At 49.4% G+C, this 16762-nt stretch overlaps 1 protein-coding gene across 1 annotated transcript in view; it reads right to left on the bottom strand.

The window, feature by feature from the left end:
• Positions 1 to 16762, bottom strand: part of GCN1 (GCN1 activator of EIF2AK4) — a 149259-nt gene that overhangs the window by 12121 nt on the left and 120376 nt on the right. The window contains exons 43-52 of the mRNA XM_038762447.1: positions 12345 to 12462; positions 9387 to 9602; positions 9081 to 9245; positions 6016 to 6177; positions 5840 to 5932; positions 5521 to 5664; positions 5156 to 5425; positions 4880 to 4993; positions 1393 to 1623; positions 1098 to 1291 (exon numbers count right to left, since the gene is read on the bottom strand). Coding sequence (XP_038618375.1) covers positions 1098 to 1291; positions 1393 to 1623; positions 4880 to 4993; positions 5156 to 5425; positions 5521 to 5664; positions 5840 to 5932; positions 6016 to 6177; positions 9081 to 9245; positions 9387 to 9602; positions 12345 to 12462 — 1707 coding nt within the window. The remainder of the gene's footprint in view (positions 1 to 1097; positions 1292 to 1392; positions 1624 to 4879; positions 4994 to 5155; positions 5426 to 5520; positions 5665 to 5839; positions 5933 to 6015; positions 6178 to 9080; positions 9246 to 9386; positions 9603 to 12344; positions 12463 to 16762) is intronic.

The following is a 16762-nucleotide window of genomic DNA, read 5'->3' as shown; positions in this document are numbered from 1 at the left end:
CGGAGCCTCAGTTCCCTCATCTGTAAAATGGGGATGATGACTGTGAGCCCCACGCGGGACAGCCTGATCACCTTGTGTCCCCCCAGCGCTTAGAACAGTGCTTTGCACATAGTAAGCACTTAACAAATGCCATTATTATTATTATTATCATTATTATTATAATTGTCAGCTGTGTGACTTTGGGCAAGTCACTTCGCTTCTCTGCGCCTCAGTTCCCTCATCTGTAAAATGGGGATGATGACTGTGAGCCCCACGCGGGACAGCCTGATCGCCTTGTATCCCCCCAGCACTTAGAACAGTGCTTTGCACATAGTAAGCGCTTAACAAATGCCATTATTATTACTATTATTATTGTCAGTTGTGTGACCTTGGGCAAGTCACTTCGCTTCTCTGCACCTCAGTTACCTCATCTGCAATATGGGGATGGAGACTGTGAGCCCCCCCGCCCCCCGCCCCCACGTAGGACAGCCTGATCGCCTTGTATCCCCCCAGCGCTTAGAACAGTGCTTTGCACATAGTAAGCGCTTAACAAACGCCATTATTATTATTATTATTATTATTATTATTATTGTCAGCTGTGTGACTTTGGGCAAGTCACCGCTTCTCTGCGCCTCAGTTACCTCATAATAGAATAATATTATGAGGTAAATTAAATTATAAATTAATAATATATGTTATTTATATATTTATATTATAAATAATATTATATAAAGCGCTTAGGACAGTGCTCTGCACACAGTAAGCGCTCAATAATTACGATTGATAAATATGATTGATGATGGGGATGGAGACTGTAATATGGGGATGGAGACTGGGAGCCCCCCCACCACCGTGGGACAACCCGATCACCTTGTAACCTCCCCAGCGCTTAGAACAGAGCTTGGCACGTAGTAAGCGCTTAATGGATGCTGTCATTCTTATCATTATTATTATTTTCTTCAGCCACGAGGTGAAAGTGCTCCAATGAGGGCCACCTCGAGGCCTGGAACCCTCCCCTCACCCTACCTCCTTCCTCTCCCGTCCCGAGCGTTTCCGTCCCGTACGTAGCCGGGGGGTGGGGGGGATCCCCAAGCGCCGGCCCCCCGCGCCCGCCCCACCTGATGCCGGAGTCCTCGCTGGTGCGGATTCCGTTGAGCAGCTCGGTGAACAGCGGGTCCACCTTGACGTGGATGGCGATCAGCTTCCCCAGGGCATCGGCGGCCTTGAGGCGGACGGCCCGGTTCGAGTCCTGGAGCGCTTTGGTGAACGTCGTCTGCAGCTGGGGCAGGAACGGCTTCAGGGCGATCCCCACCTGCATCATCATCGTCATCCATCGTATTTATTGAGCGCTTACTGTGTGCAGAGCACCGGACTAAGCGCTTGGGAAGTACAGATCGGCAACACCCCGCTCACCTTGGCCAGGAGGAGGCTGAGGGTTTCCAGCAGAGCCACCTTGACGTTCCAGCTGAAGCGGTCGCCCAAGATGCGGATCAGGGGCCCGGTGATGCTGACCACGGACGGCTTCAGGGCTTCCGCCGACGTCAGCTGGATCACCAGGCCCAAGGCTTTGGCCGCCTCCTCTTTCTGCTCCGGGTTGCCGGCCAGGACTCCTTCGCGCAGCACGGGAAGGATGGAGGTGACGCCCTGCCGGGAGAGTCGCGCCGGAATGATCAGGCCCTTCCTCGACGGCCCCGGACTCGCTCGGCCGGGATCGCGTCTAGACGGCAAGCTCGTTGTGGGCAGGGAACGGGCGGGCCTGTTTATCGTTCCGCTGTACTCTCCCGGGCGCTTAGTACAGCGCTCTGCACGCAGTAAGCGTTCAATAGATACGACTGAATAATAATAATAATGTTGGCATTTATTAAGCACTTACTATGTGCAAAGCACTGTTCTAAGCGCGGGGGAGGTTACAAGGCGATCAGGTTGTCCCACGGGGGGGCTCACAGCCTTCATTCCCATTTTCCAGATGAGGTCACTGAGGCCCAGAGAAGTCAGGTGACATGCCCAAAGTCACACAGCTGACAAGTGGCAGAGGTGGGATGAATGGGTGAATGAAGCTGAGGGGGCGGGGACGGTCGGTTTCTGAGTTGAGACCAGCCACTGTGGGGGCTCTGGATCTCCATCAGTCGTATTTATTGAGCGCTTACTATGTGCAGAGCACTGTACTAAGCGCTCAATAATGGATAGCTGGGGGTACTTGAGGGGCCAGCTCCAGAAGGGCGAGGGGCCCATAGAAGCAGCGTGGCTCAATGGAAAGCGCCCGGGCTTTGGAGTCAGAGGTCGTGGGTTCGAATCCCAGCTCTGCCACATGCCTGCTGTAGGACCTTGGGAAAGTCACTTCACTTCTCTGAGCCTCAGTGACCTCATCTGGAAAACGGGGATGATGACCGTGAACCCCATGCGGGACAATCTGATCACCTTGTATCCCCCCTAGTGCTTAGAACAGTGCTTGGCACATAGGAAGCGCTTAACAAATGCCATCATTACTAGAGAAGCAGCGTGGCTCGGTGGAAAGAGCCCGGGCTTTGGAGTCAGAGGTCACGGGTTCAAATCCTGGCTCCGCCAACTGCCTGCTGTGACCTTGGGCAAGTCACTTAACTTCTCTGTGCCTCAGTTCCTTCATCTGTGAAATGGGGGTTAAGGCTGTGAGCCCCCCGTGGGAGAACCTGATCACCTTGTAACCTCCCCAGCGCTTAGAACAGGGCTTTGCACATAGTAAGCGCTTAATAAATGCCATCATTATTATTATTATCTCCCCCATCAGACTGGCACAGAGGGGGCCAAGCTCTCCGCCTGGCAACACAGCCTTCTCAGCGACCGAGGAACGGCGGCTGGTATGGCGACCGAATCGGAGAGGGGAAACGCCCTCACCCCTTCCCCGTCATCCTTTTTCATCCTGGCTCTTCCTCCTCCTCCTCTTCCTCCATCCCAGGCCCCGCCCCCCCGCCCTTCATTCATTCATTTAATTGTATTTATTGGGCACTTACTGTGTGCAGAGCACTGTACTAAGCGCTTGGGAAGTACTAATCGGCCTTGAAACGAGAAGCAGGAACCCAAGCTTCCAGACTCCAAGCAGCCCCAGATTGGCAAGCGGGGCAGGCTCCTCGGGCCTGTGACCGGCCCCCTACTCTCCATCCTCTCCATCCATACCGCTACCCTGCTCAATCAAGCTCTCATCCTATCCCGTCTGGACTACTCCATCAGCCTTCTCTCTGATCTCCCATTCTCGTGTCTCTCCCCACTTCAATCCATACTTCATGCTGCTGCCCGGATTATCTTTGTCCAGAAACGCTCTGGGCATGTTACTCCCCTCCTCAAAAATCTCCAGTGGCTACCAATCAACCTGCGCATCAGGCAGAAACTCCTCACCCTGGGCTTCCAGGCTCTCCATCCCCTCTCCCCCTCCTACCTCCCCTCTCTTCTCTCCTTGTCCAGCCCAGCCCGCACCCTCCGCTCCTCCGCCGCTAATCTCCTCACCGTACCTCGTTCTCGCCTGTCCCGCCATCGACCCCCGGCCCACGTCCTCCCCCGGGCCTGGAATGCCCCCAATCCCTCTGCCCATCCGCCAAGCTCGCTCTCTGCCTCCCTTCAAGGCCCTGCTGAGAGCTCACCTCCTCTGGGAGGCCTTCCCAGACTGAGCCCTTTCCTTCCTCTCCCCCTCATCCCCCTCTCCATCCCCCCATCTTACCTCCTTCCCTTCCCCACAGCACCTGTATAGATGTATATATGCTTGTACATATTTATTACTCTATTTATTTATTTATTTATTTTGTACCTATCTATTCTATTTATTTTATTTTGTTAGTATGTTTGGTTTTGTTCTCTGTCTCCCCCTTTCAGACTGTGAGCCCACTGTTGGGTAGGGACTGTCTCTATATGTTGCCAACTTGGACTTCCCAAGCGCTTAGTACAGTGCTCTGCACACAGTAAGCGCTCAATAAATATGATTGATGATGATACTCACTGTACTCGGCCGGGCCGGAGCCGAGTAACTAGGACCTGGTTCTGGCCCGGCGCATCTCCAGCTGGGGTCCCAGACTGCCGGCCGCATGCGCCCCGACCAATTCATCATTCAATCAATCAATCAATCAATGGTTTCACTGAGCCCTTACCACCAAGGGTGGGTCAGACGGATGGGTGGGTCCCCCTCGCCCCCTTGGTTAACAGAAACATGTTCCCCCATCCCCACACTGAGCCCCCTTTTTCTCTCCTCCTCCCCATCCCCCCGGCCCTACCTCCTTCCCCTCCCCACGGCACCTGAATATATGTTTGTACAGATTTATTACTCTGTTTATGTTACTTGTACATATTTACTATTCTATTTATTTTGTCAATAATGTGCCTCTAGCTTTATTTTTATTTATTCCCCCTTCTAGACTGTGAGCCCGCTGTTGGGTGGGGACTGTCTCTATGTGTTGCCGACTTGTACTTCCCAAGCGCTTAGTACAGTGCTCTGCACACAGTAAGCGCTCAATAAATACGATTGATTGATTGATTATTCTGATGACCTGACACCTGTCCATGTGTTTTGTCGTGTCGTCTGTCTCCCCCTTCTAGACTGTGAGCCCGTTGTTGGGGAGGGACCATCTCTATGTGTTGCCGACTTGGACTTCCCAAGCGCTTAGTCCAGTGCTCTGCACACAGTAAGCGCTCAATAAATACGGTTGAATGAATGAATGAATGAGAGGAGGCGGGATGGGCCTCCTTTCCAAGCGCTTAGTCCAGTGCTCTGCACACAGTAAGCGCTCAATAAATACGATTGAATGAATGAGAGGAGGCAGGATGGGCCTCCTTTCCAAGCGCTTAGTCCAGTGCTCTGCACACAGTAAGCGCTCAATAAATATGAATGAATGAATGAATGAATGAATGAATGAGAGGAGGCGGGAGGGGCCTCCTTTACCTTCTTTGGGATGCAGAACCCTGGCACGTGCTCCCCTTTGGCGTCGTTCCCGACCATCCGGATGTCCCTGTGCAGGTCTTCGATGAGAGCCAGCTGGTTGCCGGCGTCCAGCTTCTGAAGGGGGCCGGGAAAGCAGAAACGGCCGTCAGAGGGGTGGCCGCAGCCGGGACCGTGGGGGGCTCGGACGAGGTCTCAGTCCTCGGGTGGTCCGGCTGGCGAACTCGAGGAGAGGGAGGCGGGCCCGGGCCCCCCGCCGGCTCTCGGCCGCGGCCTCACCTTGGTGATGGAGTTGAGGGCGTCCCAGCTCTCGTCCAGGACAACGCCGTTGGCGTCGTTGAAGAGACGGATCAGGCCCGAGACCAGGCCCCGCAGGTGGCCCGTGTAGTCGGCCTTCGACTTGGAGCAGTAGATGTTGAGGATCATGGCAGCCGCCTGCCTCATGCCCACCTCCGGGCTGCGGGTGGCCTCCAGCAGGTCCTCGATGATGATCCTCTGTCCGGCGTCATCCTCCACCGACAGGATGACCGCCTGGCAGTTGGCCACCTCCTGCCCCCGGGGAGAGAGCCACGTTGGGCCCTGAGAGGGAAGAGCCTCCCCCTCCCTCCCTCTTCCTCCGCCCCGGCGGGCCCGGGCCCCCTTACCAGCTGCTCGTGGCCGGTCCCGAGCTTCTCTTTCAGGGCGGACATGACGGCCGGCAGGATGACGCCGAGGTGGCGCGTCAGGGCGTCCCCGGCCACCGTCGACAGGAAAGCCAGGACCCGGGTGTTGACGGGCGCGGAGGTCAGCTGGAGGGAATCGGGGACGGGACCAACACTTGGCACCGGAGGGGAAACCGTCCGGGTCATCCCCCCGAGCCCCCACCGCCACCGCTCCGACCCCCGAGGGGAGAAGCTCGGGGGCTCTGGCCGGCGGTTGCCCCGAGCGGCCCGAATCCGCCGGGCCCCGGGCCTCCGGACGTACTTTGGGCACCAGGTAGGGCAGCACCACCCGACTTTTCACCGCCATCACTTGCTTCAGGCCATCCAGGGCAAACTCGGACATCTCCGGGTCATCCTGCCGAGAGGACAGAGGTCGTGAGCCCCGAGCGGTCAGCGGGGGCCGGCTCCCTTTCCTCCCCTCCCGGCCCGGCCGCTCACCAGCTGCTTCAGCAGGAAGGGCAGGATGTCCTCGAGGGCCTGGAAGCCGATGGTGGAATGCAGCTGCTCGAAGGTCTTGGCCGCGGCCTCCCTCACCTCCTCCAGCGGGTCGCACAGGGCCTTCCTTGCCGTGGGGACCAGGGACTCGGAGAAGAACAGCACCTGCGGAGACGCCGAGGAGTGAGGGGACGGCGACCCCAGCCCCGGGCCGCTTGATCCTGACTTGGGGGAAGGAGAGGAGAGGAGAGCCGAGGTGAACTGAACTCCTCACCCTCGGCTTCGAGGCTGTCCATCCCCTCGCCCCCTCCTACCTCACCTCCCTTCTCTCCTTCTCCAGCCCAGCCCGCACCCTCCGCTCCTCTGCCACTAATCTCCTCACCGTGCCTCGTTTTCACCTGTCCCGCCGTCGACCCCCGACCCACATCATCCCCCTGGCCCGGAATGCCCTCCCTCCGCACGTCCGCCAAGCTAGCTCTCTTCCTCCCTTCAAAGCCCTACTGAGAGCTCACCTCTTCCAGGAGGCCTTCCCATACTGAGCCGCCTCCCCACAGCTCCTATATATATATATATATATATATATATATATATATGCTTGTACATATTTATTACTCTATTTTATTTGTACATATCTATTCTATTTTATTTTGTTAATATGTTTTGTTTTGCTGTCTGTCTCCCCCTTCTAGACCGTGAGCCCGCTGTTGGGTATATGTTGCCACCTTGGACTTCCCAAGCGCTTAGTCCAGTGCTCTGCACACGGTAAGCGCTCAATAAATACGATTGAATGAATGAATGAACGAACTGAGGGAACGGATCAGTTGGGTCTGGAAACGTTCCTTGGCCGGGGCCAGTTTTCAGTTCAATTCGCCACAACGACCCCAAATGAAGACTACGTATATGTGAGGCCACGCGTGTCACAGACACACAAACACATGTGCTCGCTCCCTAACACTCATTCACTCACTCTCCCCTAGGGAAGGGAGGCTGATCTTCACAGTCAAGGCACCAGATGGAATCGGGAACGGAGTCAGGCTCTATTCCCGTCCATGGGATCCAATCAATCGTATTTATTGGGCGCTTACTGTGTGCAGAGCACTGTACTAAGCGCTTGCACTGTACTCTATCCACTACTGCATGATGCATCTGAGCCCCCCTTTTCCTCTGCTCCTCCTCCCTCTGCTCTCCCCCCTTCCCCCTCCACAGCATTTCTATTTGTACATATTTATTACTCTAGTTTATTAATGATGTGTATATACCTATAATTCTATTTATTTAGACAGTTATTGATGCCTGTCCACTTGTTTTGTTGTCTGTCGCCCCCTTCTAGACTGTGAACCCGTTGTTGGGTAGGGATTATCTCTATCTGTTGCCGAATTTGTACTTTCCAAGTGCTTGGTACCATGCTCTGCACACAGTAAGTGCTCAATAAATGCGATTGAACGATTGAATGAATCTAACCCCATGCCCCCCCACCCGACCTCCTTCCCCTCCCCACAGCACCCATATATGTTTGTACAGGTTTATTACTCTATTTATTTTACTTGTCCATATTTACCATTCTATTTATTTTGTTAATGATGCGCATCTAGCTTTAATTCTATTTGTTCTGACAACTTGACACCAGTCCACATGTTGTGTTTTGTTGTCCATCTCCCCCTTCTAGACTGGGAGCCCATTGTCGGGTAGGGACCGTCTCTATCTGTTGCTGACTTGGACTTTCCAAGCGCTTAGTCCAGTGCTCTGCACACAGTAAGCGCTCAATAAATACGACTGAACGACTAAATGAAGTGCTCAGCACATAGCCGGCACTGATAAATGTCATCATCCATCATCATCATCATCATCCATCATCATTCATTCATTCAATCGTATTTATTGAGCGCTTACTGTGTGCAGAGCACTGGACTAAGCACTTGGGAAGTCCAAGTTGGCAACGTATAGAGATGGCCCCTACCCAACAGAGGGCTCACAGTCTAGAAGCCATCATCATCATCATCCATCATCATCCATCATCATCATCCATCACCATCCACCATCATCATCATCCATCATCATCATCACCCATCATCATCATCATCCATCATCATCATTCATTTAATCATATTTATTGAGTACTTACTGTGTGCAGAGCACTGTACTAAGCACCTGGGAAGTACAAGTTGGCAACATATAGAGATGGTCCCTACCCAACAGCGGGCTCACAGTCTAGAAGCCATCATCATCCATCATCCATCATCATTCATTCATTTAATTGTATTTATTGAGCGCTTACTGTGTGCAGAGCACTGTACTAAGCACTTGGGAAGTACAAGTTGGCAACATATAGAGATGGTCCCTACCCAACAGAGGGCTCACAGTCTAGAAGCCATCATCCATCATCATCATCATCCATCATCATCATCCATCATCATCATCATCCATCATCATCCGTCATCATCCATCGTCATCATCATCCATCGTCATCATCATCCATTGTCGTCATCATCATTCATTTAATCATATTTATTGAGCACTTACTGTGTGCAGAGCACTGTACTAAGCGCTTGGGAAGTACAAGTTGGCAACATATAGAGATGGTCCCTACCCAACAAAGGGCTCACAGTCTAGAAGCCATCATCCATCATCATCATCATCATCATCATCATCCATCATCATCATCCATCCATCATCCATCATCCATCCGTCATCATCCGTCATCATCATCCATCGTCATCATCATCATTCATTTAATCATATTTATTGAGCACTTACTGTGTGCAGAGCACTGTACTAAGCGCTTGGGAAATACAAGTTGGCAACATATAGAGATGGCCCCTACCCAACAGAGGGCTCACAGTCTAGAAGCCATCATCATCATCCATCATCATCATCATCCACATCATCATCATCATCATCATCCACCATCATCATCCACCACCATCATCATCCATCATCATCCACCACCATCATCACCCATCATCATCCATCGTCATCATCATCCATCGTCATCATCATCATCCATCATCATCGCCACCGTCCTCCCCGTGAGGCTCAGCGGCCTCCGCGCCCCCCGAGCAGAGCCTCACCGCATCCCTGCTGGTGGACTTCATGATCTCGCTGAGCCCGATGCACACCCCCTGCCTCTCGTCGCTCTTCTCCGACCGCAGGCCCTCCTCGAGGATGGGAATGATTTCCGGGAGGATCTTCTCTCCTAGCTTCCGGACGAGGTCTCCCAGCGTCCGGGCTGCGATCTGCCAACGGGGACAAGCCAGGGATCGTGACGCCGTGACCGGGGTCACGCGGAAGAGGAGCGGTGGATTTGCAGCCCCGGACGCCCGCCCGGGGAGGGAAACGCAGCGTGCGGGGGTCCGGCCCGGCCCCGGCTCTCTTACCGTCCTCTTGTCGGGGCAGGTGCTGGCCAGAAAGCCCAGGAGGAGGCCGAAGAGGGTGGGGAGGATCTCCCGCAGGGTGCGGGGGGTGTTGGACACCACGATCTTCCAGACGTGCAGGGACGCCTGGCGAACGACCAGCTGGGTGTCCGATCGGCCCATGTACAGGCCGGCCAGCACGCGGTTCCGCCGCTCCACGCCCAGGGCGCTGATGATGGCCTGCGTGCCGGGAGACCAGGGACAGGGACAGAATCAATCAATCAATCAATCATATTTATTGAGCACTTACTATGTGCAGAGCACTGTACTAAGCGCTTGGGAAGTACAAATTGGCAACACCTAGAGACAGTCCCTACCCAACAGTGGGCTCACAGTCTAAAAGGGGGAGACAGAGAACAAAACCAAACATACCAACAAAATAAAATAAATAGGATAGAAATGTACAAGTAAAATAAATAAATAGAGTAATAAATATGTACAAACATATATACGTATATACAGGTGCTGTGGGGAAGGGAAGGAGGTAAGATGGGGGGATGGAGAGGGGGGCGAGGGGGAGAGGAAGGAAGGGGCTCAGTGTGGGAAGGCCTCCTGGAGGAGGTGAGCTCTCAGTAGGGCCTTGAAGGGAGGAAGAGAGCTAGCTTGGCGGAGGGGCAGAGGGATTGGGGGCATTCCAGGCCCGGGGGAGGACGTGGGCCGGGGGTCGATGGCGGGACAGGCGAGAACGAGGCCTAATGGTGAGGAGATTAGCGGCGGAGGAGCGGAGGGTGCGGGCTGGGCTGGAGAAGGAGAGAAGGGAGGTGAGGGAGGAGGGGGCGAGGGGATGGATGGACAGCCTGGAAGCCCAGGGGGAGGAGTTTCTGCCTGATGCGCAGATTGATTGGTAGCCATTGGAGGTTTTTGAGGACAGAAGACTGGAGTAAATTCCTTGTGGGCAGGGAATGGGTCTGGTTTTTTTTAAAATTTTTTTTTTATTATTTATTAAGCGCTTACTATGTGCAAAGCACTGTTCTAAGCACCGGGGAGGTTACAAGGTGACCAGGTTGTCCCACGGGGTGGGGGCCTCACAGTCTTAATCCCCATTTTAGAGAAGTGGAAAGAGCCCGGGCTTTGGAGTCAGAGGTCATGGGTCCGAATCCCGACTCCACCACATGCCTGCTGTGTGATCTTGGGCAGGTCGCTTAACTTCTCTGAGCCTGTTACCTCACCTGTAAGATGGGGATTAAGACTGTGAGCCCCACGTGGGGCAACTTGATCACCTTGTATCCCCCCCAGCGCTTAGAACAGTGCTCTGCACGTAGTAAGCGCTTAACAAATGCCATTATTAGTATTATTATTTTACAGATGAGGGAACTGAGGCCCAGAGAAGTGAAGTGACTCGCCCAAAGTCACCCAGCTGGCAATTGGCGGAGCCGGGATTTGAACCCCTGACCTCTGACTCCAAAGCCCGGGCTCTTTCCACCGAGCCACGCTGCTTCTACGACCAATCAATCAATCAATCCATCAATTGCATTTATTAAGCGCTTACTGTGTGCAGAGCACTGTACTAAGCGCTTGGGAAGTAAAAGTTGGCAACATATAGAGACGGTCCCTACCCAACAGTGGGCTTACTATGTGCAAAGCACTGTTCTAAGCGCTGGGGAGGATACAGGGTGATCAGGTTGTCCCCCGGGGGGGGTTCACAGTCTCAATCCCCGACTTGATCCCCAATCCGCAACAAGTCGTTGCCAACTTTTACTTCCCAAGTGCTGAGTAATCAATCAATCAATCAATCATATTTATTGAGCGCTTACTGCGTGCAGAGCACTGTACTAAGCGCTTGGGAAGTCCAAGTTGGGTACAGTTCCCCAACTTGATCCCCAATCCCCAACGAGATGTTGCCAAGCGCTTAGTCCAGTGCTCTGCACACAGTAGGCGCTCAATCAATACGACTGAATGAATCCCCATTTGCCAGATGAGGTAACTGAGGCGCAGAGAAGAAGCGTGGCTCAGTGGGAAGAGGAGTCAGACTGGGTCGTGGGTTCGAATACCGGCCCTGCCACTTGTCAGATGGGTGACTTTGGGCAAGTCGCTTCACTTCTCTGGGCCTCAGTTCCCTCATCTGGAACATGGGGATGAAGACTGTGAGCCACCCCCGTGGGACAACCTGATCACCTTGTCACCTCCCCAGCGCTGAGAACAGTGCTTTGCCCATAGTAAGCGCTTAATAAATACCATCAGCATTATTTTTATTATTATTATTATTATTAAGTGACTTGCCCAAGGTCACACAGCTGTGTTCTCCCAAGTGTTTAGTACACGGTAAGCGCTCAATAAATACAATTCGCTGACTGACGGAGCGCGGTAAGGGACAAAGGCCTCCGCTTGGAGTCACTTACCTTCTCTGGGCCTCAGTGACCTCATCTGGAAAATGGGGATGAAGACTGTGAGCCCCCCCCGTGGGGCAACCTGATCGCCTTGTCACATCCCCAGCGCTTAGAACAGTGCTTTGCCCATAGTAAGCGCTTAATAAATACCATCAGCATTATTTTTATTATTATTATTATTATTAAGTGACTTGCCCAAGGTCACACAGCTGTGCTCTCCCAAGTGTTCAGTACACGGTAAGCGCTCAATAAGTACAATTCGCTGACTGACGGAGCGCGGTAAGGGACAAAGGCCTCCGCTTGGAGTCACTTACCTTCTCTGTGCCTCAGTGACCTCATCTGGAAAATGGGGATGAAGACTGTGAGCCCCCCCGTGGGGCAACCTGATCGCCTTGTCACCTCCCCAGCGCTTAGAACAGTGCTTTGCCCATAGTAAGCGCTTAATGCCATCATCATTATTATTATTATTAAGTGACTTGCCCAGGGTCACACAGCTGTGCTCTCCCAAGTGTTTAGTACACGGTAAGCGCTCAATAAATACAAATCGCTGACTGACGGAGCGCGGTAAGGGACAAAGGCCTCCGCCTGGAGTCACCTTGTTGGACTGGGCGGTTCCAAAGTTGTCATCCTCAGAGGCCGTTTCCGTGGTCATTTTCCCGGTGACGCCCGAGATGTGGAAGAGGAGGTCGCCGAGGAGTTGCACCGAGCTGAACCTGTCAGGCAGGAATCAGAAACCTTCATCACTAGTTCTCATTCATTCGTTGGTATTTACTGAGCGCTTCCTGTGTGCAGAGCACTGTACTGAGCGCTTGGGAAGTCCAAGTCGGCAACATCTAGAGACGGCCCCTACCCAACAGCGGGCTCACGGTCTAGAAGCGGGAGACGGACGACAAAACATGCGGACGGGTGGACAGTACTGTACTCTCCCAAGCGCTTACAAAAGTCCTCTGCACATAGTAAGCGCTCAGTAAATAAGAGAAGCAGCATGGCATAGTTGATAGAGCACAGGCCTGGGAGCCATAATAATAATAATAATAATGGCATTTATTAAGTGCTTACTATGTGGAAAGGCCCTACTGAGAGCTCACCTCCTCCGGGAGGCCTTCCCAGACTGAGCCCCTTCCTTCCTCTCCCCCTTGTCCCCCTCTCCATCCCCCCCATCTTACCTCCTTCCCTTCCCCACAGCACCTGTATATATGGATATATGTTTGTACATATTTATCACTCTATTTTACTTGTACATATCTATTCTATTTATTTTATTTTGTTAGTATGTTTGGTTTTGTTCTCTGTCTCCCCCTTTTAGACTGTGAGTCCACTGCTGGGTAGGGACTGTCTCTATATGTTGCCAACTTGTACTTCCCAAGCGCTTAGTACAGTGCTCTGCACATAGTAAGCGCTCAATAAATACGATTGATGATGATGATGATGGAAAGCACTGTTCTAAGCGCTGGGGAGGTTACAAGGTGATCAGGTTGTCCCACGGGGGGCTCACCGTCTTCAATCCCCATTTTTCAGTTGAGGGAACTGAGGCCCAGAGAAGTGAAGTGACTTGCCCCAAGTCACCCAGCTGACAAGTAGCGGAGCCGGGATTAGAACCCACGACCTCTGACTCCCAAGCCCGGGCTCTTTCCACTGAGCCACGCTGCTTCTCCCAGGTCATGGGTTCTAATCCCAGTTCCACCACTCTCTGCTGTGTGACTCTGGGCAAGTCACTTGACTTCCCTGTGCCTCAGTTCCCGGTGAGCCCCACATGGGACTGAGACAGTTTCCAACCCGATTTGCTTCGATCCAACTCAGCACTTAGTACAGTGTCTGGCACACAGTAAGCGCTTAACAAATACTATTATTATTATTATTATTATTATTATTATTAATAAGCAGCGTGGCTCAGTGGAAAAAAAGCCTCCCCCTTTTAGACTGTGAGCCCACTGTTGGGTAGGGACTGTCTCTATATTTTGCCAACTTGTACTTCCCAAGAGCTTAGTACAGTGCTCTGCACACAGTAAGCGCTCAATAAATACGATTGATTGATTGATTGGAAAAAGCCCGGGCTTTGGAGTCAGAGGTCATGGGTTCAAATCCCGGCCTCCGCCACTTGTCAGCTGTGTGACTTTGGACAAGTCACTTCACTTCTCCAACTTGTACTGCCCAAGCCAACTTGTACTTCCCAAGCGCTTAGTACAGTGCTCTGCACACAGTAAGCGCTCAATACATACGACTGATTGATTCTCTGGGCCTCAGTTACCTCATCTGGAAAACGGGGATTAAGACTGTGAGCCCCCCGTGGGACCACCCGGCCACCTTGTAACCTCGCCAGTGCTTAGAACGGTGCTTTGCACATAGTAAGCGCTTAACGAATGCCATTATTATTATTATTAAATACCACTGACTGACGGCCTGATTCACAACTCATAAATGGGAAATGGGCACAATCAATCAATCAATCGTATTTATTGAGCGCTTACTGCGTGCAGAGCACTGTATTAGAAAGGCCGAAAGCAGAGTACGGGGCCGCCCGGCGTCGAGGGGCCTTCCGGCACCCCGGCTCTGAGGAGGATGCCCCCTCACAGCTGAAAAGTAGCGCCTCAGAAACGGAGTTTCGTGAGCGGGGGAAAACAGCCGACCGCGAGGGAATCAAATGGGCAGTGGTATCAAATTTAGAGATTAAACCGCGAGGGAATCAAATTTAGAGACTGAAATGGGCGTGGAAAGAGCCTGCTGAATTGAGCCACCCAGGGCTCGAGCGCTTAGTACAGTGACTGGCACAAAGTAAGCGCTTAACGAATGCCATAATTATTATTATAGTATTATTATATTATAGAATATATTATTAGCATTATTATAGCATTATTACTATATTATAGTATATATTATTAGTATTATTATTATAGTATTGTATTATAGTATTATTATATTATAGTATATATTATTATGCCCTACAGTGGATGGGGCGGCCGGCCGCTCCATCATTCATTTTCATTCACTCAATCGTATTTATTGAGCGCTTACTGTGTGCAGAGGCACAGTACAAATGCCATAATTATTATTATAGTATCATTATATTATTAGTATCATTATTATAGCACTATTATTATATCATTATTATATTATAGTATATATTATTAGTATTATAGTATATATTATTAATATTATAGTATTATTATAGTATTATTATGTTATAGTATATATTACTATGCCCTACAGTGGATGGGGTGGCCGGCCGCTCCATCATTCATTTTCATTCACTCAATCGTATTTATTGAGCGCTTACTGTGTGCAGAGCCACAGTGCAAATGTCATAATTATTATTATAGCATTATTATAGTATTATTATATTATTAGTATCATTATTATAGTATTATTATTATATTATAGCATTATTATATTACAGTATATATTATTAGTATTATAGTATTATTATGTTATAGTATATATTATTATGCCCTACAGTGGATGGGCCGGCCGGCCGCTCCATCATTCATTTTCATTCAATCGTATTTATTGAGCGCTTACTGTGTGCAGAGCCACAGTACAAATGTCATAATTATTATTATAGTATTATTATAACATTATTATATTATTAGTATCATTATTATAGTATTATTATTATATTATAGCATTATTATATTATAGTATATATTATTAGTATTATAGTATTATTATAGTATTATTATGTTATAGTATATATTATTATGCCCTACAGTGGATGGGGCGGCCGGCCGCTCCATCGTTCATTTTCATTCACTCAATCATATTTATTGAGCGCTTCCTGTGTGCAGAGCCACAGTACAAATGCCATAATTATTACTATAGTATTATTATAGCATTATTATATTATTAGTATCATTATTATAGTATTACTATTATATTATAGTATTATATTATAGTATATATTATTAGTATTATAGTATTATTATGTTATAGTATATATTATTATGCCCTACAGTGGATGGGGCGGCCGGCCGCTCCATCATTCATTTTCATTCAATCGTACTTATTGAGCACTTACTGTGTGCAGAGCCACAGTACAAATGCCATAATTATTATTATAGTATTATTATATTATTAGTATCATTATTATAGTATTATTATTATATTATAGCATTATTATATTATAGTATATATTATTAGTATTATAGTATTATTATAGTATTATTATGTTATAGTATATATTATTATGCCCTACAGTGGATGGGGCAGCCAGCCGCTCCATCATTCATTTTCTTTCACTCAATCGTATTTATTGAGCGCTTACTGTGTGCAGAGCCACAGTATAAATGCCATAATTATTATTATAGTATTATTATAGCATTATTATATTATTAGTATCATTATTATAGTATTACTATTATATTATAGTATTATTATATTATAGTATATATTATTAGTATTATAGTTTTATTATGTTATAGTATATATTATTATGCCCTACAGTGGATGGGGCGGCCGGCCGCTCCATCGTTCATTTTCATTCACTCAATCATATTTATTGAGCGCTTACTGTGTGCAGAGCCACAGTACAAATGCCATAATTATTATAGTATTATTATATTATTAGCATCACTATTATAGTATTATTATTATACTATAGTATTATTATATTGTAGTATATATTATTAGTATTATAGTATTATTATAGTATTATTATGTAATAGCATATATTATTATGCCCTACAGTGGATGGGGCGGCCGGCCGCTCCATCATTCATTTTCATTCACTCAATTGTATTTATTGAGCGCTTACTGTGTGCAGAGCCACAGTACAAATGCCACAATTATTATTATAGTATTATTATAGTATTATTATATTATTAGTATCATTATTATAGTATTATTATTATATTATAGCATTATTATATTATAGTATATAGTATTAGTATTATAGTATTATTATAGTATTATTACGTTATAGTATATATTATTATGCCCTACAGTGGATGGGGCGGCCGGCCGCTCCATCGTTCATTTTCATTCACTCAATCGTATTTATTGAGCGCTTACTGTGTGCAG

This window comes from Tachyglossus aculeatus, chromosome 21 (assembly GCF_015852505.1).
Source record: "Tachyglossus aculeatus isolate mTacAcu1 chromosome 21, mTacAcu1.pri, whole genome shotgun sequence".
Lineage (NCBI taxonomy): Eukaryota > Metazoa > Chordata > Mammalia > Monotremata > Tachyglossidae > Tachyglossus > Tachyglossus aculeatus.
The sequence above is the reverse complement of the archived record's forward strand: the minus strand, read 5'-3'. Positions and strand labels throughout refer to the sequence as shown.